The following is a 23,341-nucleotide window of genomic DNA, read 5'->3' as shown; positions in this document are numbered from 1 at the left end:
AATCATTTAGGGCTAGGGTTACCCAATTTTCTAAATCATTTGGGTAGTTATTTCAGAACATTTGAACTGTATGTGTGAGATATTTAATAGTCTGGGCTTAGTACAAACTGTACTTGGATTTGACAGCAGTAAAATTTTTTGTAAAATTAACTTTTGGACCCTTTTAGGTGCTGTGAAAGGTTCCAACATCAATTAAATTTCCTCTATCCTGGTTCAACCTTAGCTGCTCACTTTAAAAGGTATCGAAATAAATGCAAGAAATTTACTTCTTCGAGCATAGTAAAGCAATACTGGGTGCTGATAGCTTATATGGCCACTCAGGAAGTGAGTGTTGAAACTCCCATTTGAATTTTTCTTCATGGTCACATGTTTGCAGCAATCCGCAAATTCATTTGAAAAATAAATTAAAACTTGCCTTTAAAATCAGAGCATTGCAGGTAATTCTTTTTAATTACTGCAATTTTACTTGAAGCTCATTAATTTGGACATCTGGCATATTGCAGAGCTTTCATCAACAGGCGGACATTGATGTGGGAACAGCTGCTGTGCTGAGTTGAAAGAATGTTTGTTTAACAGTGCACCAAAGTCTGAAAGGCCCACACTGTCGGCACCACCTGATGCCCCATGCAGCCACCAAACCAGTTCACCCTGTTGAATTCCACAAACCCATCACTCCCCTCATCCTGAAGCCCATTGCTGACATCTGCAGACAGCCAGCTGCATGTGTGGAGTTACTCAGACCCCTTCAAAAGACACCATTTTAAAATCCTCAGCCTACTTTAACACTCCTTAAGTGGCAACATTTGCCAAATAAAGTAAAAACACTCTGGTATGGTAACATTAGGAGGTTTGGAGAAGTCATAAATCTGAAACGCAATCTTAACATTATCTTTTCTAATTTGTTTTCAGTTTTACAATTCTAAGCACGGACATGTGCATCATTCTTTTGGTGCAAAACAGCCAGCTGAACTACAAATGAATATTCTTATTTGAATATAGGAAAGTTGGGACAGTTAGGTATTTTGTTCCAGCTTGCAGTCCATTTATATTTTAATTAGAGAACTATCAGATTTGAAAATTTCCCAGTATTTGATTCAAAGCAGTTATTTCTGTTTAACACTGTCACATTCTCAGAATACTGCACAGCTATACATTTTCTGTTTAGGTACTGATTGTTGTTCGTTGATGTTCTTTGCTGGTAGTGTAGAAGAGTTTGATTAAAATGTTATTGGACGAGCCCAGCAGTGGAGCTGCAGACTCCAGCTGGTCACATGTTTTACATTCAGAAGAAGGGGCTGCTATACACACGCATTCAGCAATCCTAGAAAGAAAGAAAAAGCTTGCATTTCCATAAAACCTGTAACTAATGAGCCCACAAATATCACGCTCAAGAGAGAAGTGATGCTAATTGAAGTAAATTCCTTCTTTGTGCTTCAGATTCTTTTGAATAGTTTGAATTTAGGGGCACCACTTCGTGGCATGACTATGAATTAACTTTGCCTTTCTTGTGAGCTTGTTGGCACTTGTAAATGTGACTCAAGAAAGCAGCTGAACACAGGCAAAAGCGTTAATCTTTCACACCTGTGGGATCACTGGGGTTCTACAGGACAAACTATTCATAGTTCAGCTGTTAAGTGATAAATTCACTGATCCAGAATGAAAATAAACTGTTTCCAACTCAGAATTTGGAGGAAAACCTCTCATGTAATAGACAAGCTGCTCTTTGGCACTCACTTTTCAGTCACCATTTCCTGTTGTTTCACAAGCGCTGCCATGTTCACCATGCCTTTATTTCTGTCGAACACCACGGTTCTGTATGAAACTAAAATAGACATGGGTTTCAGATCTTCAGAGTGTTGGTAACCATTAGGCAAGAAAAATAGATTAGTGTTTTCATAATTATGCTTAAGAACATTTGAATTTTTTATACTATATGCAAGTTTATGTGGACCCACCTTGAGTTTGTCTACTGTAGGGACAGGTGTGCAATTTTTATTTTTGAAAGTATTGATTCATAAATCTGATCATGTGGAAGGCAATGTGTGGCATTTTATCTTGATATAGAGATAAAATGTACAGTGCTATGATGCCATAGGCAGCACAGTGACTCAGTGGTTAGCACTGCTGCCGCACAGCGCCAGGTTGCTCAGCCCCATTCCAGCCTTGGGTGACTGTGTGGAGTTTACATGTTCTCCCCATGTATGTGCGGGTTTCCTCGCAGTACTTCAATTTCCTCCCATGGTCCAAAGATGTGCAGGTTAGGTGGATTGGCTATGCTTAAAAAAAAAATCGTCCCATTGCGTCCAGGGATATGCAGGTTAGGTGGATGGGCCATGATTAAAAACCCCATGTGAGGTTACTGGGATGGGTTGAACTGTTAGACATGCTGCTTAGAGATACAGAGCTGGAATATTTTGCGTCTTGTCCTGGTGTCTTGTAATATCAATGGGAGGCCATCATTGGTTGCAGCGTCACCAAAGCTGTTGCACTTTCCTATCCACTAGCCCTTGTTGTAAAATGTATCAATTTAAGACTTTTGGTTTGTATAGATGTAGAACAATAGAACAATACAGCAGAGGAACCGGCTGTTTTGCCCACCATGTCTGTACCATTGTAAACTAATCTCATCTGTATGTATGTGGTCCCTGTCCCTCTATTCCCTGCCTGTTCGTGTGTCTGTCAAAATACATCTTAAACTTTGCAAACATATCTGTTTCTGCTGCTTCCCTTGGCAGCACATTCCAAGCACCTACCAGCATCTGGTTAAAACAAGACTTTTCTCACACATCTCCTTTAAACCTCCCCTACCCACTTTAATCCCGTGTCCCCTAATCTTTGATATTTCCACCCTGGGAATAAAAAGACTCTGACTATCCACCCTATCCATACAACTCTCATACTCTTATCAGGTCATCCCTAAACCTTCGACATTCTCATGAAAATAGAGCATCCACCCTCTCCTTATAAAACATACACTCCAATCCAGACAACATCTTGATAAAACAATATACCAAGATGTAGAGCTGGATGAACACAGCAGGCCAAGCAGCATCAGAGGAGCAGGAAAGCTAATGTTTTGGGTCTGGACCCTTCTTCAGAAATGGGAGAGGGTAAGGAGATTCTGAAATAAATCGAGAGTGGGGGGAGGCGGATGGAAGGTGAATGAAGGAATGGATAGGTGGAGAGGAGACGGACAGGTCAAGGAGGCGGGGGTGGAGCCAGTAAAGGTGAGCGTAGGTGGGGAGTTAGGATGGGGGTTGGTCAGTCAAGGGAAGATGGACAGCCCGAGGAGGCGGGGATGAGACTAGTAGGTGGGAGGAGCACATAGGTGGGAGAAGAAACGGACAGGTCAAGGAGGTAGAGACAAGCAGAGCTGGTTTTGGGATGAGGTCAGGGGTGGGGACGAGCTTGGCTGGTTTTGGGATGCGTTTAGGGGTGGGGAGGTTTTGACGCTTGTGAAGTCCACATTGATATCGTTGGGCAGCAGGGCTCCCAAGTGAAATATGAGGTGCCGTTCCTGTAGCCTTCGGGTGGCATTGTTATGGCACTGGAAGAGGCCCAGGATGGACATGTCGTCCAAGGACTGGGAGAGGGAGTTGAAGTAGTTAGTGACTGGGAGGCGCAGTCACTTGTCACAGACCGAGCGTAGGCGCTGCACAAAGCGGTCTCCAAGCCTCTGCTTGGTTTCCCCAATGTAGAGGAGGCCACATCGGGAACAGCAGATACTGTATACCATATTAGCAGATGTGCAGGTGAACATCTGTTTAATGTGGAAGGTTTTCTTGGGACCTGGGATGGGGTTGAGGGGAGAGGTGTCGGGGCATGTCTAGCACTTCATGCGATTGCAGGGAAATGTGCCGGGTGTGGTGGGGCTGGAGGGGAGTGTGGAGTGGACAAGGGAGTCACGGAGAGAGTGGCCCCTCTGGAAAGCAGACAAGGGTGAAGAGGAAAGCATGTCCTTTGTGGTGGGGTCAGGTTTCAGGTGGCTGAAGTGGTGGAGGATAATGCATTGAATCCAGAGGTTGGTGGGTGCTTTATGAGGACGAAGGAGATTCTGTTTTTGTCGTTATCGCTCCCTTTTCCCTGCAATCTACCTTAATGTTTTTCTAGACACCCAATATCACCATCTTAAAATTGATATGCCCCAGAATGTCAGCATATCCCGCTCTAAATTTACCACCATCTGTGTCTTTCTCCTCGGTGAACACCAATGCAAAGTACTCAGCCAGGACCTCATGCGTTTTCTCTGGCTCCGCACACACATTCCCTCCTTTGTGCTTGAGTGGACTGACTGTTTCCCTAGCTATCCTCTTGTTCCTAATATGTGTATATAGTGCCTTGGGATTCTCCTTAATCCTACTTGCCAAGGATATTGTCAGGACCCTTGCTTTTAGCTCTTCTAATTTTTTGTTTAAGTTTGTTCTTGCATCCTTTATACTCCTCAAGGCCCTTGTTTGATTTCACCTTCTTAAACTTTACGTATGCTTCCTTTCTGTTTTTGACAAAACTTTCAACGTCTTGTTATCCATGGTTCTCGAACCTTGCCATCCTTATTTTTCATTCTCACAGGAACATGCTTGTCTTGAAGTCTAATCAACTGCCCTTTAAAAGGCTCCCACACGTCAGTTGTAGATTTACCCTCAAACAGCTAGCCCCATTGAATTTCTGCAGGTTGTATCTAATGCACTTGTAACTAGCCTTCCCCCAGTTTAGCACCTTTGCCTGATTACGGTCTCATCCTTATCCATAACTATCTTAAAACTTAATGAATTATGATCACTGTTCCCAAATGTTTCCTTATCAAAGCTTCAATTACCTGGCTAGGCTCATTCCCAATACAAGGCTCTGTCCCTTGGACTATCTACGTATTGTTTTAAGAAACCCTCCTGGATGAACCTTACGAATTCTGCCTCGTCTAAGCCCCTGGCACTAAGGGAGTCCCAGTCAGTATTGGGGAAGTTAAAATTACCCACTACAAGGACCTTGCTGCTTTTTACATCTTTCCATGATTTGCTTACATATCTGTTCCTCTATGTCCTGCCGGGTATTTGGAGGCCTATAGTATGACCCCATCATAGTGATTGCTCCTTTCATGTTGTTGAGTTCTATCCATATGGCTTCGCTGGATGACCCTTCCAAAATCTCCTCTCTTAGTACACCTGTGACATTCTCTTTAATCAGTAATGCAACTCCCCACCCCTTCGACATGCCCCTCTATCACACCTGGAACATCTAAACCCTGGAATGCTGAGCTACCAGTCCATGTAGTCCCATGTACAAATCCAGGCTCTAAACTCATCTGCCTAAAAGTTTATATTCCTTCAATTAAAATAATCACATTTCAGACTGTTAGTCCTACCCTGTTTATAAGCCTGCTCTTCCTTGAGAACGGTACACCCATGGGATCTCCGATATCAGGGTTCTTAGCAGAGGCAGTAATGCAGAGACTCGAACAAACAGCTCTGCCAATCATCCAACCCAATCTTTGGGTCCGCTACGTGGATGACACCTTTGTCATCACTAAACAAAACAAATTAGAGGAAACTTCCAAGACCATCAATAATACCCTTTACTGGCATAACATTCACAAAAGAGGAGGAAAACAACAACAGACTGCCATTCGTAGATGTCACAGTAGAGCGAACAGTCAATGGGGAACTTCAAACCAGCGTCTACAGGAAAACAACACATACGGACCAAATACTGAACTACAGGAACAACCATCCCAACACCCACAAACGAAGCTGCATTAGAACATTATTCCAACGAGCCACTACACACTGCAGCACGGAGGAACTACGCAGAGCAGAAGAAAATCACCTATACAGCGTATTCAAAAAGAATAGGTACCCTATGAACACAGTCCGCCAATTCCTCAGCAATAAATCCAAACAAACAGACAAAACGGGCCCAGAAACCATCACCACTCTCCCCTACATCAAAGACATTTCTGAAATGACTGCCAGACTACTCGGACCTCTTGGCATCAGGGTAGCCGACAAACCCACCAACACACTAAAACAGCAGCTAATGAACTTAAAAGACCCTATACAGACAACAAGCAAAACAAACGTCATTTACAAAATACCTTGCAAGAACTGTGACAAACACTACATTGGACAAACTGGCAGAAAGTTAGCCACCAGGATACATGAACATCAACTGGCCACAAAACGACATGACCCACTATCACTCGTATCCTTACATACAGATAAGGAAGGACACCACTTTGATTGGGACAACACATCCATCCTAGGACAAGCCAAACAGAGAAACGCACGAGAATTCCTAGAAGCATGGCAGTCCAACCGGAACTCCATCAACAAACACATTGATTTGGAGCCAATCTACCATCCCCTGAGAAAAAGAACAGGAGATGACATCACCAACGCAGGAAATGACATCAACAACCCAAGGAAAAGTAAACAGATAAATAGAAAGCGGGACATAACATCAGCGCTTCGTCGGAGGCTCACTGATGATGTTACCTAGAATGGTGACGAAATGTCTGAAAACTAACCTTCCAGCTCAGCGAGCAAACTCACATCCTGCTCTTCCTATTAGACTTGCTTGACTTAACCCCTGTCTTTTTGATCATTTCACATGCTGACCTCCTGCTGTGCTCCCCTGTGTCCACTCAGAGACATCCTTGACCCTGGCACGAGGGAGTTGACATGCCATTCTGGAGTTTCACTTGACATTTTGGCACTGTTGCCATTTGTGTTAAGTCTGCTGGATATGTGTATATTAAATTATACCAAAATGGAAGTTTGAGTTCCTTTCAAATAGAAAATTTAAGGCCTCCACATGACAAGGTCCAACCTCTATCCATACAAGGTCTGGAAACTCATCAGAACAGGAAGGTGCTAAGTTTGCTTGCTAGTTGTGTTAGTTGATTCTGCTGCTGAGAACAATGGACTCCTCCCCAGTGTTAGCATCCTTGAGAAAACGAAGAAATTGTGCAGTTGGAGGATCATTTTAACATGTTTTTTCAGAGAATCTGGAATGTATTTGCAGAATCAGCTGTCCCGTTATAAGCCACATACCAGTTTGTATCTCAGAACCTCCTTTGGATAATTGAAATAATAAATACTGCTGGTTTGAAAAGCTAGAAAGTTAATCATGTGCCATAACTATCTGATGCAGTCTTGTGGAATTTTATAAAGCCTGATGAATAAAATGAGAATTAAAACGTATCTGCTGTTGCAGGTACACAAATGTTTAAGTGAAATGTTCAATTTACTTCATGGTCTGTTTCATTCTTATCTTCCAGCAAACAGATGAAGCAGCACAGACGGACGGGCAACAGCAAACACAGAGTACAGAGAGCAGTGAGAGCAAACCCATCCCTAAACGGCTCCATGTGTCCAACATTCCCTTCCGGTTCCGCGATCCTGATCTCAGGCAAATGTTTGGGGTAAGGGATGAGCTTTTTACTGGAAATCTACTCGGAACTCTGCTTTCAAAAAAAATCTGTTAGAGATATAAAGTTATCCAAAAAATATACTTCCTGATGAAAGGTATAAAAATACAACATGAAGTAATGCAAAGGGATTGTATACTACAGCTATATACCATTCTCTTTGTACCCCCAACTCCACCCCATCCACCCACAGCTGTTTATTTCTCCTCTTAAGTCTTTCTCACAGTCAAATGAGAGGAAGATGTCCCTATATCAGATTGCTAGAACAATCCTACATAAAATGAATTGGACAAACTCTTTGCAGTTTTGAATAACTGCAACTCAGCAGCATTCTATTATTCATTTCCAGTTTACATTCACATATAAACTCCACTTGAGTATTCTTTTCATCATACGCAATATTTCTGAATATTTACATATTTGTTTCTATCTAAACTATTTTGGCAATACAAGCCCTGGGTTGTGAACAGTTTTGTTCTTGAGTCTGTTTGCAAGTTGATTTGTATGCAGGACGATTAAACACAGAAAATGTTCATACATCGGATCTTTAAGGTTACACCCCTGTGTGAGATCACATTCATAAGTACCAGCATTTGTACTTTAATACAGTATTAAACTAGCAAGTTCTGTTCCTAACACTGGCACTACCACATCAGGGAAAAGAAATTACAGTGACATTAATACTCATGGGGCTGCCAACTTTAAGTATACACCTAGAGCTTTCATCTCCTGCTATATCACCTCGAAACATTTTTCCTAGTGGAACAAGCTCTTTTCTCCAATATTTGAAAACTAATTTAGTAAAAAAAAAGAAATGTTTAAAAAAAAGTTCCAATGATCTGTCATGCATTTCCTGGCTTTCTTGGACGTAGTAAAATGTAGGATCAGGAGCAGATTATTCAGCCCATCAATCCTGTACTGCATCTGTGTATTTGAGAGTCCAGACAGTCTTGAGTTGCTAGCACTTCTGTCACCTTAATCTCTTTGTCTGCCTCTCCTGAAATTGATCTCTGAATTGCCTTTGGTTTTCTCCTCTCATTTCTCAATCATTTTACAGTTATCTATTATTCACAGTTTAAATGGGAAGGGCAGGGAAATTAATGTTCACCTATTTGCCTCTTTCATTATTCGTTCATGGTGTGTGGATGTCATTGGCCAGTTTAGATTTATTGCACATCTCCAGTTGACACTGAGGAGGTGATAGTGAGCTGCTGCTTACAGCTTGCATCTCCTTTTAGGGAAGGAAATCGCCATCCTCATCTGTGGCCTACGTGTGGCTCTAGACCCTCGGTATTGTTGATTCTGAACTGCACTCTGAAATGGCCTGGCAAGCTACACAGTTCAAGGGCAATTGGGGATGGGTAAACAATATTGGCCTTGCCAGTGATGCCCACGTCTTGTGTAAGAACAAATAAGCATACAGAATGTAGGTACACTCATCCTTGGAAGGGAGTTCCAGGACTTTGACTCATCGATAAAGAAAGAATGGTAAAATATTACTAGGTCTAGATGTTATGCATCTTAATGAGGAGTTTGTAGGTGGCTCTGTTCCTTTACATTGATTGTTATTGGGTTTGCAGATAATACAAGCCTTGGTTGGGAAGGTGCTGTTAAAGAGGCTTCAGTTAGATGCTACCTGCATCACTGCACTTGCTATGCATTGATGGTGGATTGGGGTAAAAGGTTTTAAGGTGACGGACAGGGGGCCAGTCAAGCAACCATTTTGTTCTGCAATGGCCTGGCAAGCTACACAGTTCAAGGGCAGTTGGGGATGCCGATTGGGGATTGCCGATGACACGAAGGTTGGTGGAGTTGTGGACAACGTGGAGGGCTATTGTAGGTTGCAACAAGACATCGACAGAATGCAGAGCTGGGCAAATAAGTGGCAGATGGAATTCAACCCAGAAAAGTGTTAAGTAATTCATTTTGGAAGGTCAAATTTGAATGTAGAATACAGGGTTAATGGCAGGATTCTCAGCAGTGTGGAAGAATAGCAGGATCTTGGGGTCCATGTCCATAGAGCCCCCAAAGTTGCGACCTAAATTGATAGGCTTGTAAGGAAAGTGCGTGGTGTATTAGTTTTCATTGGCAGGGGCATTGAGGTTATGCTGCAGCTCTATAAAGCTCTGGTTAGTCCACACTTGGAATATTGTGTTCATTTCTGGTCACCTCATTAGTGGAAAGATGTGGACGCTTTAGAGAGGGTGCAGAGGAGATTTACCAGAATTCTGCCTGGACTGGAGGGCAGGTCTTATGAGGAAAGGTTGAGGGAGCTAGGGAGCAAAGAACGATGGGAGGTGACCTGATAGAGGTGTACAAGATGATGAGAGGCATAGATAGAGTGGGTAGTCGGAGACTTTTCCCCCAGGGTGGAAATGATGATGTTGAAGGGGCATAATTTTGAGGTGATTGGTGGAAGGTATAAGGGAGATGTCAGAGGTAGGTTCTTCACACAGAGAGTGGTTCGCGTGTGGAATGTGCTGCTGGCAATGGAAGTGAAGTCAGATACTTTAGACACTTTTAAACACCTCTTGGATAGGCACATGGAGGATAGTAAAATGTAGGGTAGGTTGATCTTAGTAGGATAATAGGATGGCAAAACAATGCGAGCTGAAGGACCTGTACTGCGCTGTACTGTTCTAAGAAGATTAGTCTCTCTCACTCCCGAAAACCTCACCTGTGGCCTGCTATTGTAACCACTGTATTAACCTGACTGATCAGCTAGGCTTCTAGGTAGTAATGATACCCAAGGATGTTGAATATCAAGGGAAAATGTTTTTTTTCGTTGAAGTTGAGCATTGCTTGGCAGTTATATGATACGAATGGAAAAGTCTTGTAGCTGAGCCATTAAAATATTAAAAGAAAATTAAGAATTAGTGTGTGCTGGGTTAGCTGATCCCAGTCTGCATGCTTCTGAAGGTGCGACAAGTGACTGAAATATTGTTGGTCAATCAGGGGAAAATTGAGTTCCTACACTTCTACACTATGCAGCAGTCTGTTCTGAAAATGGCATTTATGTAACTGTCAGATGAGATCAGATATGGTGCCTTCGCCATCCCACCAAATCCTGACTTCCATTTTTGCAGCCCTCAGATCTGTCTGCATGAGACTTGGAAAGTGCCATGTGAAACCTGCAAATCTACCCTGCTCCCTTGCAGCCTCTTCCACTTACTTCTCCACGCAACCCCACCCCCCCCCCCCCCCCCCCCCGCCCCCGGCCAACCTCAGATTATAAATCAGTTGGGATCATTTGGTATTGGTTTTCTGTGTCTGAAGTTATTAATCAACTTATCTGTAATCATGGTGATTCCTTTAAAATAGTCTTTGAGGCCTCACTTTAGCATTCATAGGTTTTTGTGTATATTGGTTAGGTGGTAAAACCCTGACAGATAAACAAGCCTCACCGTAGATGATTAGGAGAGGTGTTATTTAAGCTTAAGTGAGCTTTGAGAGAACCTAGAACAATACAGCGCAGAACAGGCCCTTTGGCCCTCGATGTTGCGCCGACCTGTGAACTAATCTAAGCCCATCCCCCTACACTATCCTATCATTATGCGTATGCTTATCCAAGGACCATTTAAATGCCCCTAATGTGGCTGAGTTAACTACATTGACAGGCAGGGTATTCCACGCCCTTACCACTGTCTGAGTAAAGAACCTGCCTCTGACACCTGTCTTAAATCCATCACCCCTCACTTTGCAGCTATGCCCCCTCGTACAAGCCAACATCATCATCCTCAGAAAAAGACTCTCACTGTCCACCCTATCTAATCCTCTGATCATCTTGTATGTCTCTATTAAATCCCCTCTTAGCCGCCTTCTCTCCAGTGAGGACAGACCCAAGTCCTTCAGCCTTTCTTCATAAGACCTTCGCTCCAGACCAGGCAACATCCCGGTAAATCTCCTCTGCACCTTTCCATTGCTTCCACATCCTTCCTGTAATGGGGTGACCAGAACTGCACGCAGTGTTCCAAGTGAGGCCGCACTGGCGTTTTGTACAGTTGCAGCAAGACATCACAGCTCTGGAACTCAATCCCTCTACCAATAAAACCTAACACACCGTAAGCCGCCTTAACAGCACTATCAACCTGGGTGGCAACTTTCAGGGATCTATGTACATGGACACCAAGATTTCTCTGCACATCCACACTACCAAGAATCTTTCCATTGACCCGGTATTCTGCCTTCCTATTATTCTTCCCAAAGTGAATCACCTCACATTTATCCATATTAAACTCCATTTGCCACCTTTCAGCCCAACTCTGCAGTTTACCCAAGTCTCCCTGGAACCTGCAACATTCTTCCACACTGTCCACCACTCCACCAACTTTAGTGTCATCTGCAAACTTACTAACCCATCTACCTATGCCTGCATCCAAGTCACTTATAAAAATGACAAACAGAATGGTCCCAAAACAGATCCTTGAGGCACACCACTAGTAACCAGACTCCAGGCTGAATATTTTCCACCAACCACCGCTCGTTGCCTTCTTACAGAAAGCGAGTTTCTAATCCAAACTGCTAAATCTCCCTCAATCCCGTGCCTCCATATTTTCTCCAATAGCCTACCATGTGGAACCTTATCAAAGGCTTTACTGAAGTCCATGTACACCACATCGAATGCCCTTGTCTCATCCACATGCATGGTCACCTTCTCAATAAACTCAGTGAGGTTTGTGAGACACGACCTGCCCTTGACGAATCCATGAGTGATTTGATTTTTAAGTTTTACTAAAAAAAGTTTATGGCAGTCTTGTAAAGTTCTTGGTTAAAGATGCTTGTATTGACCGGTGCTGCTGAGAAGGATGTAGTGGAGCTACACTACTCTGGAGAGTTGATGCTAGCTTCAGATCGAAAGGATAAAGCCTTGGAGAGATTACGTAAAGTTAAGTAGCCTTTAGATCATTGCAGGCCTGGCAGCATCGGAGGAGCAGGAGTGCTGACGTTTCTGGCTGAGATCCTTTTCTGAAGAAGGGTCTCGAGCTGAAACATCAGCTTTCCTACTCATCTGATGCTCCTTGGCCTGATGTGTTCGTCAAACTCCACACCTTGTTACCTCAGATTCTCCAGCATCGGCAGTTCCTACTATCTCTATAGTTTTAAGATCAGATGTATATTAGCTCTAGGAGGAAGCTATCTGTAACCCACTATACAACTTGAAGCTATAAGTGATATTAGCCTGTTGAGGTATCAGATACAGGATCTCTAGTATGGGCACTGTACTAGGGTTGTGTTTTAGGTGCTGTACAAAACCTGTTGTGTTTCGATTTATAAAAGTGTGTTTTGGAATTAATGGAATTACACTGTTTAAAACAAATTGTACTTTTATAAGCTAACAAGGTGTAGAGATGGATGAACACGGCAGGAAAGCTGACCATTTCGGTCTGAACCCTTCTTCAGAAATGAGACTTGGAAAGTACCATGTGATACCTGCGAATCTACCCTGCTCCCATGCAGCCTCTTTCCCTGCATCCCCCCCATCAATCACTTAGGATCATTTGGTATGGGTTTTCTGTGTCTGAAGTTAATAATCAACTTATCTGTAATCATGGAGCTTCCTGCTTCTCTGATGCTGCTTGGCCTGCTGGGATCATCCAGCTCTACACCTTGTTTTCTCAGATTCTCCAGCATCAGCAGTTCCTACTATCTCCAAATTACACTATTGTTGTGTTTCTAGCTTTGAATTTGTGTTATAAGTGAATAGTTTGGTTTATTCTATTTTATTCACAGTTCTTTAACAATAAAACAAGTTTATTAATAAAAGCAAAATCTGCAGTAATGCATGCATATTTTGGAATTTAGAATTTACTATGTAGAGTTGGGTTTTATTGCCACATTTATTCAAGCACAGGAATACATTGGAAAGTTTACAATGTCGCCATTCATAGTGCTGTCTTTGGTAGACATTACCTCGGACAAAATCTTAGGCTAGAATAAATGTTAAAAGTTCAGCATTACCATTTTTTACAGCATAAAGTTAAATGTTTCAAATTACAGTACTCCTGTAGCCACGGCCCTGCAGTCACTCCACACCGGGCTTTCCTTACAAAGGCTCGGTCTCTCCTCATCTTCTGTTTCCCTTCATTGACCTTGTTTGAAAGCACAATGTCAGTTTGCATATATGTATTAATGACGCTCAACGCTACACTACCAATGTAGTTAACCCAGTTAGCTTGCAGCCTTGATGGTACATTTGATGCCAAGATGAATTTCATGCAATGCCTAATCAGTTACCATTTCCACAATGTTATTTTCATTTTCTCTAGAATTGACTATATTCCAATGCATCCCTGTCTGGTATCTTACATTTAACCCTTGTAAACTGGAGTTTATCACAAACTCTGCTGCAGGATCTGTCATGTCTCAATGACCAGTACAGCTGTGTCTTGTATTGGTTCCTGGTCGAGCAAATCTTTATTTTTAACTTCTCAAGCTTTCTTTGTTCAGTTCCCTCATTCCTCTCTATCTGCAAAATCTCCTTCAGCCACACAACCCTCCAAAATATCTGTACCTTTTTGGTTGTCTGGACCCTAAGCTCTGGATCATAGTCTCTAATTCACTATTCTCCTTTAGTACGTGGTTTAATATTTACAAACTTTCAGTCTGACCTTGTGTCTGCTGATGTTGGTACACCATAGTTTGATTTCTAATGTTTCTGTGAAGCAGTGGTCCCATATAAATACAAGTTGGCATTCCAATAATCGGGTCTGCAGAGGATATGTGTCGGTCACCGTCCTTTTGATTGCACCTGGTAATTAAGGATATGCTTGAACAGTTTTACTGTACTATTAAAGCTATGATAATAGGATGTGCATGGCACAAGCAATCTCCATACAAGGCTTGTTAATCCTTTATCAAACCACTTAGTCAGTGGCTAGAAAAATTCTGCCCATATTTGTCCCTCCAAATTCTCTGTCCCAGATTTAAACACAAATAATTGCCAACCTTGGATTTACAGATTTCTCTTTTAAATTTGGAGTGACCAGAAAAATAAAATAAATGAGCATTGAAATTTTGTTTGAATGATTTTGCAAACTAACTTAATGAAGCCTCATATGAAAAGTTATAAAGAAGCATGCAGAACCGTTAAACATAAAAGATTGACCTATCCCTGCAGCAGTTACTTGTAATGAATGAAGTTAAGTGGATTATCATTGCCATATTTGGATTTTGAGATGCCAGTGGCAGTGAAGAGCTCTCTGCTAATACAGCCACTTATGTTGGCAGCAGATTCATAGATCTATGAAAACTTCACTGTCAGTTAATAAAGTTAGATTTTGAGGCCCATGCTTGCATTTATATAGCACAATGAATGTGGCAAAAAATTCTAAAGCACATCATAGAGGGCTCTTAAACAAAACTTGATAAATTTCAGAAACACTTTAAGGAATGTTAGGCATTTATGTAGAGTCTTGAAGGAGGAGAGTGAAGAAGCAGAGTAGTACAAGGAGAAATTTCCAGAGTGTTGATGTCTTGGCGTCTTAAAAAGTACTACCATGAATGGGCCAAAACAGGGAAGATGCAACAAAGAAGACCATAATGTTGAGTTAGATAGAACATTACAGCACAGTACAGGCCCTTCGGCCCTCGATGTTGTGCCGACCTGTCATACCGATCTCAAGCCCATCTACCCTACACTATTCCATGTACGTCCATATGCTTATCCAATGACAACTTAAATGTACCTAAAGTTGGCAAATCTACTACTGTTTGAAGGACTGAAGCTGTAGGGGTGGATGGAGTTAGAGATGGGCGTGGGCAAGACCATGAAAGTATTTAAACACAAGGATGAAATTTTAAATTTGAGGCTTTCAGGAGGTTGGCATATTAATAATATTTTGAAATGGGAGTCACAACGTTATGCTGTGCTTACTACTCACTTTGCAAGATTTGAGAGTCAGAAACTGGCTGTACAAATGCTCCCATTTGAATTAATGTAAAAACAGCTTTACTGAGCAAAGGGTGTTGAAGATTCAGAAGCCATTTAGTGGGTTTTACTATGTGGACCAGAAGCCTGATGGCCAGGGTCTGATTGCTAACTTGACAGCATTAGTTTGCATATTTCCAATTGGGAAGTTTGTTCTAGCGGGAAGACCATCTGAGGGCAGCTATCTCCTTCACATGACTTCCTGTGCTTGCACCCATTGAAACTCCTAATGTTTGCTGGGATAATATCTTCAACAAAAAAATCTTCACTGACTGGCAGCTAGTGAAACGCTCTCAATGACGCAGGACCTCAAATTTAAAAAAAACAAATGTCTGAAATCCCCTAGCCCCTAGTGGAACACATTCAACACCCTACAACCTGACAACATGCCCACCTTATGATGGGACATGATGTGGTTGACTATGAATGTTTCTGAGCACACCTGGTAACTGACCCAAGTGGTCAAAACCCAGCCTTACATGGAAAATCAGAAGAACCAAGTTATGAGAGGCTCGATAGGCTAAAATTTAGGGGCTGAGGAGTAACCTTATTGAGGCTTATTAAATCATGAGGGGCGTTGATAAGGTGACTGGCCTAGGTCTTTTCCCCAAGGTAGGAGCGTTCAAAACTAGAGGGCATTGGTTTAGGGTGACAGAGGAAAGATTTAAAAGGGACCTGAGGGGCAACTTTTTCCACGCAGTGGGAGATGCATATTTAGAGCGAGGTGTGAGAGGAAGTGGTAGAGGTGAGTACAATTACAACATTTAAAAGACATTTGAGCCTGTACAATGATATGAAGGGTTTAAAGGGATATGGGCCAACACAGGCAAATGGCACTAGTTCTGTTTAGGAAACCTGGTCGGCATGGATGAGTTGGACTGAAGAGCCTGTTTCCGTCCTGTATACTTCCATGACACTAACCCTCAAGCATGTGAGGATAGGCCAGGGAAGGTGCAGCCACTAGCTCCACAAGTGCAGTAAGAGGAACATTGCTCATTGCGACTGTAGCCAACCGAGAATATTGCGCTCACAGTGAACTCCTGCCCTGAGAGATCTGACTGTTCCTGTTGGCATTGCAATTGCTCACACTGGATTAGCCGAAGTTGCTGAGCAAATAGTTAACTGCGACATTGAACATGCAGAATTACTTGAAGTTTTACCAAGTTCAGATGGTTAAATGACCACATTTCAAATGGAATTAGAGTGTTTTTGCCTTAATTTTCGGTCAGTCAGAGGCATGTAATTGTTGCTATATGTTTCTCTTAGGATCCGGAATTCTGTTTCTTTTATTTCTTGCAATTTAGATTTATACCAAGCCAAACAGTGGCAGGGCTAAGGTTTTCATTGAAGCTGTAGCAAATCCTGATGTATTAGAATTCTGTACTGTTGGCCTCTTGGGAAAGGATTCCTCCCTGCGGAGGGACACGCATTGGGATCCAAAAGTCTGACAATGTTCAAACAGTATTTCAACTTCGGAGCTCATTGCATATCCATGCTAGACGGATAATAACAATTTCGTTAAGAGTGCTGACATACTTGGTTGATGCTCATCAGATCAAGCACTTGCGGGGGTTCTGAGGTAGAAAGGCCAGTACTCTGGGATTGATCTCCAGTCTGTACACTGAAGATAACTTCAGCTAGGAACAGTATTTCCACTACTAAGTCCTAATTTCAGTATCCTACAATTAGTAGATATTCCTGTCCGTTATTGTTGACTGGCCATTCCTGCTTGAAAGTACACATTTGGGGTTTAAGGTACAAGATCAGTCTCTGTTGTGATTCCCGATATCGTTATGTTTTACTTTCATTGATGCTTACTGGTTAATCTCACGCGGGAAGAATGGCCATTTCGTCAAGCTGTTAAAAGGTTACTTGTCTCTCCTAGAAGTCTGTCCCAAAAAAAGTCAGCATCTCTCAGAGAACTAGCGAGTGTGTGAGAAATAGGAGTTTTGAAGATCAGTTTTGAACTGAAATTTATACTAATAAAACGTTTTCTCTCTCTTTTTCTACAGCAATTTGGTAAAATCATAGATGTAGAAATTATATTTAATGAGCGTGGCTCAAAGGTAAGCACCCCTTATAATTCTGTATGTGAGCAATCTTTACAGTATTTATTCTGTTGAAACACTGAAGAAGCAGTTTAAGAAGCTATTTTAAAAACATTTCTAGTTAGCAACATTTTCCACAATTGATCTTTTCTTGCTATTCATTTCAACATGTCTAGTTGGGTCATAATTTTCAGTTCATATCTGATCTCTTCGTAAGTTTGTGGCACTTCCTGGTTGTGTTTTTAAGATATACTTTTTGTCTCTTCATTTAATATCTTTTATCAATTTTACCTTACTGAACTTTTAATGATGTCCAAAGCTCAGAATTATTGCTATTTTTCAAGCCTTCCATGTGTTGATTTTACTTACCAGTTAGCTGCATCTTTAGTACGGGATATTTTCGCTTATGTGCCAGTACTTGATACTGGGAATCAGTTTGCTTATTTGTAATGCTGTCTGCTTTTTCAATTAAAAACAATTTCTGGCTGATCACTAGCGTTGGAAAATGTTGCTGGTCTGGAATTGGTTTTTAGTCACAGGTACTATTCGCTGTAAGACTACATAATTTATCATCTGAAGGTTTTTGCTGAATTTTTTTAAATGCACTATTCCATTAATACTAATCTATTGGTATTGGTACCTCCGTTCCAAGAAAATAGAGTTAATTGATCTGCCTGTACCATTGTCTAACTAGATGTATTCATCTCTCCTCCTTGTTCCTCTCCTGGACTTTTGTTTTTAATTAATGTCAAAAAATGTCAACATTCCTATCGTCTGTTCAACTTTGCATTTCATCTGCAACAATTTTTAAAAGCAAAGTTCCTGTGGAACTTACCTTCCATTTATTGTTTGAGAGCTTGCTAGCAGGCTTTTTAATCACTCGGTTGCTTTTCAAAACCATTTTTCTGCAGACCAGTTCAGAGGAGCCAAAGATCGTGATGTTCAAGTAAGAATATAACTATTGCTACATAGTCAGTGTTCCTTCTAAATGCTCTTTACTGAGCGTTGCCTGTTTATTTTTATTGTGCAAAAGTATTAAATTCTTTAGGTGGCTGTGCACGTGAGCAGCTTAGAGGAAATGTTGTTCCTAACCCATACGAGACAAGTGTGCTTTACAGAAAACTATTTTTTCACCACCCTTTCATTTGTGTACAAACTAACCATTAATAGATAAACATTCCATTTATACATTGCTTCACTGACGGTCCCTATAATTGGATTATAGATCTTCCCTACCCTTGGTGATCAGCTATTGACACTTTATTCATACTGTCTGACACTTTGCATCACTTGCAGAGACTTATTAGTCGACACTCTACTCACACCATATGTATGTTCTTTGATCTGTCTATAAATTCTGTGTCTGTGTGCTTCTGTCTCACTTCACCTGACAAAGGGGCTAAGTTCCAAAAGCTTGTGATTTCAAGCAAGGACTATAACCTGATGTCATGGGACTTCTGACCTTGTCCACCCCTGTCCATTACTGGCACTTCCACACCATGGCTACCCATCAGCATTCCCCCTATTATTCAGCCATTTAAAAATCAGAGTTGTGAACCTTCTAATTTGCTTTGCAAAGAGAACAAGATGCCACACATTTCTCACATTTACATTGTGGGCAGATTGAGACTACTGTCAGAAATTCTTAAGTAACTGGAGATACACCAGAGTTCACAGCTAGTTTACCTTTGTAACCTTGTATTTCTGGTTGTGAATCTTTATTGGCCTTGGGTCAAATTGTACAGCAGCCAGCAATGTGGCAACCAACTTAGCATTCATTAATTCCCATTCCCACCTAAAACTAATGTTAGATGGATTGACACATGCAAGTCAAAATAGTATCTTAAATTGGCAAAAACTAAAATACCACAAATTCTGGGAACCTTAGAAACTGAAACCGAATTAAAATGGAAATACTCCAGGCAGTACACGTAGAGAAACACGTGTCAATCAGTTGATGCTACAATCTGTTCAGCAGGTTTTCATATTGGTTGCTTTTACTGCCAACGCTTTGGCAGTTGATTTAGAACCAGAGACTCAGTCTTCTATAGAAAATCAGATCTCCTTTTTCTGCACTGCTGTCTAACAGACTAGCAGAAAGCATTGAATGAACAGTAAACGTGGCAAAGTGATGCATGGTCATTTAGTTTGTAGCCTACACAAGATAAAATGCAAATGTAATTTGAACCAGTAACCAACATTGTCTTTGCTGTCTAGTGATTAAAACCTCGATTTCTCCACTGCATTAATAAAGTTAAAGAACCTCTGATTGAAAACTTGTTCTACTTGAATATACGTAGTTGTTTCATTTATATAGAAGTATTCCTAACGGCGGTAATTGTCTTGCCATCAATAACGTAAATATAACTGCCCAACATCATTTTAGATCATTCAGTCTGCCATAATGTCTCAAGTTTAAATTATTCTTATGGAGCAAGACTCCCTTTTGAGACCGGAACTTGCATTTTCCCAACTTTTGGACATTGATTTGGAGAAACAGTATTTGGAGAAACAGTATAAAGTCTAGCAGCATCTAAGAGTTGGAAGGCATAAATTAGGAGCTGAAAAATCAAACTTTACAGAAATATTGTATTTAAAAATGTTTTCTTATCAGAAAAGGAAGCTGTAATTCCGCAAACATAAAATTAGTTCTCCAAAATCCAGGAAAACTTTTTGGCATCTTACTAATACTATGTGAAAACCCAAGTCACATCCCATTCAACAGACTACCCTCTAGGAGAGGAATGTATCACTGACAACAACTTCTGCTTTTAACTGTGCAGTGTGCGCATAAGAAGTTGCTTATTTTCAGAGTAATGACAACAATACTAATCCTTTGCTGTCACTATAACCACATGATTTTGGACACCTAGTGCCTTGAGCTAGCAAGTCATGAGAAGTGACTTAAAATGTCCACGTCTGATCACTGTTCGGTAACTCAACAGGATGTAAGAATGTAGGCATTGGGTAAAATAGATTGAATTTAACTGTGGCGCAGTCCCGTTACCTTGCTGGAACTTATTGCATGGGTTCATGCACTTGACCAAGACCTTGTCAACTGTGACCAGTCTATTTAGAACAATATGCCAGCAAGTACAGCAAATTCATGAGAAGAAAAAAAAGGCAATAGTCATTGAAAAAATATGTAATATGTTATGTTGTGCTGGTTGAACTTTATTTTTGGCAATCTTTTACCATGTTGTAGAATGGAGTGAGAACAGAGGAGAGAGATGACTACTTATTTTACTTATTGCGATGTGTCAGTTTATGATTAATGAAAATTTTTTATATAGTGGTTCTGTTGTTGTTACTTTTTAAATAAGTTTTTAAAGAGAAAGTCTTCCTTTCTGTTGTCCTGTACAGACAGTTCTCAAAAATTTAAAGACAAGTTCACACCTTAGAATTTTGTACCATGGAATTCAGGGCAGTGAGTAGATGCAAGTTCTGGACTCTTAATTTACCTTGCCCCACATGCCTGATTGGAAACATTCTTGTAGTAGCAAGTTTTGAGAAGATTTGTAGCTCAGGTTGAGGTTCTGGATGTGAGTTTGCTCACCGAGCTGGAAGGTTACTTTTCAGACGTTTCGTCACCATTCTAGGTAATGTCATCAGTGAGCCTCCGACGAAGCGCTGGTGTTATGTCCCACTTTCTATTTATCTGTTTAGGTTTCCTTGGGTTGGTGATGATGCAGGAAATGACATCACCAATGCAGGAAATGACATCACCAACCCAAGGAAACCTAAACAGATAAATAGAAGGCGGGACATAACACCAGTGCTTCGTCAGAGGCTCACTGATGATGTTACCTAGAATGGTGACGAAACGTCTGAAAAGTAACCTTCCAGCTCGGTGAGCAAACTCACATCCACATTCTTGTAGTTCTTTGGTCTCGATTGGCTTGATAGTAATCTCATGCCCGTCTACTAATCTTGCAAGTGATGACAGACACCTGGTGAATTTGCAGAAACCAGATTGAAAGTTTTCAAATATTGGCCAGGGGTGGGGGCTGTGTGGGTAGAAAATTTCTCCTTGGCTATAGATACCTACTGAAACGTTTAGGCAGTTCCTTTTCTCTTTCACACATCAATAGCATATACAGGGCAGGTCACAGAGGTGCCCTGTTCCTGAAGAACAGTCTGTGATTTGACCCGACCTGGAAACCATTTGAAGCCAGGCAACCACAGAAATAGAATTTTCAGATTTTCAGTTCAGAAGGAGAGCTAACAAAACTGGAATCTGATGCGAGAAGTCCTGTGTGAACTTTGATCCTCTCAAACATACAAATCTGTTCAATGTTTTGAGTTCTGCCTGATCATAATCACCTGTACAGACCAAAAAATCGGAATGCTCTCTCTTTAAAACAAACTGATTTGAAGTATATTTTGATGTTTAATTTTTTCTATTTCTGTCTTTCTGGTGGGTGGGTGGGTGGGTGATACTAGAAGCGTTGAAATCAGAATGTGATTTGATTGGTTATGTTTGTTTTTCCAGAAATACAGGGGACCAATCGCCACACAGTATTGTGATGTTTTATATGATTAACTGTCTCACTAAAACCACATCATGCTAAAAAGGGTTAGGAAAAACATGTTTTTTTAATCCCTTTCCTTTTGATTTTATGACTAATGAAGCTACATTTTTAATACTGAGATATAAACATTTCTGGTGACAGATTTGACCAGATTCCTCTCATATCCACACTTTTGCTTTAATCGTGAATTTCACAGCTGTCTTTGCATAGTTGCTATTCTGTACATTGGGTCCTCTAAGTCAACCACAGATATCCAACTCTCAGAAACACACTTTGCATTGGTGTGCTTGCTGTGTATGGTATCTGTGAGACCATTGCTAACCATGTTGAAACTGCTCTGACTGGGAGAAATCAAACTGAATTAATGATGAGGAGTGGCTTGCAAGAATATCCAGGGATCCTCAGTTTCAATGGAGTCATTTCTGGAATGGACACCACAGTGACATTTTAAGCTAAATAGTGGTCAGTGGACTGTTCCAAAAAATCATTGTTATTCTCCGATTGAATATGTTTTTGGAAATTTATTTTACCAGTTTCTTGAAAATACCGACACCTTGCTGAGTTATGTTTGCATGAACACCTTGTTTGAGTGATGTAAATTCTATTTAAGCCAGACAAGTACTGATTGGTGATTCAACTCCAGTGCTCAAATCTTTGCCTGCTTTGACAATGCTTAGAATTTGCTTTTGCCTTAGAAACAAAATTCCTATAAATAACTTTGTTAATTTTATTTATCAAAAATGAATCACTAGCTCCCATTGATTTCAGGTAAAGGCATCGCCTCAATTCTAAAAGATCCTACCTAATGCCAGGTCTGTGCTGAGTTAGAAGAGCTCAACCAGGGAAGGAGTTATGGTATGGGGTGGGGGCAAGGATTCCCATGGTTCCAGCCCCTGATTGCCATCAGTGATCACAATGTGGGCATCTGGTGAGGACAGGATCAGATTTGCCTGCAGTGCTTTTGAGATCAAATAACTTGCCAAAACTAACAACCTGGGCTGATGCACTAAGAGTGGTACTTTGCCCGAGGTATTGGAGTGTCCGTGGATCCTTCACCCAAGAAAATGGCATTGCTTGTAGACAAGAAATTGGAGGAGGGGAAGGTGATTTTAATACAGAACCGAGGAGATAAAAGATTGGATCCTTCACAGTAATGGAATTCTCTCATGTTAATATTTTCACAAACTTACTTGATAGCAAAACTTTCATAATTCCAACAGGTTGCATTTATTTTTTATTTGTTGTAAACTTTCCAGACTCAACAGTTCCTTTAATCTAGAATGTATCATTATTTCCAGTGATAGTTGTAATGATCTCCCCAAAAAATCACAGCCTTTTTAGTTTAAGATGCATTTTCTAATGGAAATTCATAGGTGTTGACAAAAAAATTAAAATGAGAAAATATTAAACT

The 23,341-nt window shown here is 41.1% G+C and overlaps 1 protein-coding gene across 1 annotated transcript in view; it reads left to right on the top strand.

Annotated features, from left to right (window-relative positions):
* The window catches only part of LOC125447092 (RNA binding protein fox-1 homolog 1-like), a 347,070-nt gene that overhangs the window by 253,330 nt on the left and 70,399 nt on the right, over positions 1 to 23,341 (top strand). The window contains 2 exon segments of the mRNA XM_048521195.2: positions 7,274 to 7,417; positions 17,363 to 17,416. Coding sequence (XP_048377152.2) covers positions 7,274 to 7,417; positions 17,363 to 17,416 — 198 coding nt within the window.

Source organism: Stegostoma tigrinum, chromosome 38, assembly GCF_030684315.1.
Source record: "Stegostoma tigrinum isolate sSteTig4 chromosome 38, sSteTig4.hap1, whole genome shotgun sequence".
Classification (NCBI taxonomy): Eukaryota; Metazoa; Chordata; class Chondrichthyes; order Orectolobiformes; family Stegostomatidae; genus Stegostoma; species Stegostoma tigrinum.
The sequence above is the reverse complement of the archived record's forward strand: the minus strand, read 5'-3'. Positions and strand labels throughout refer to the sequence as shown.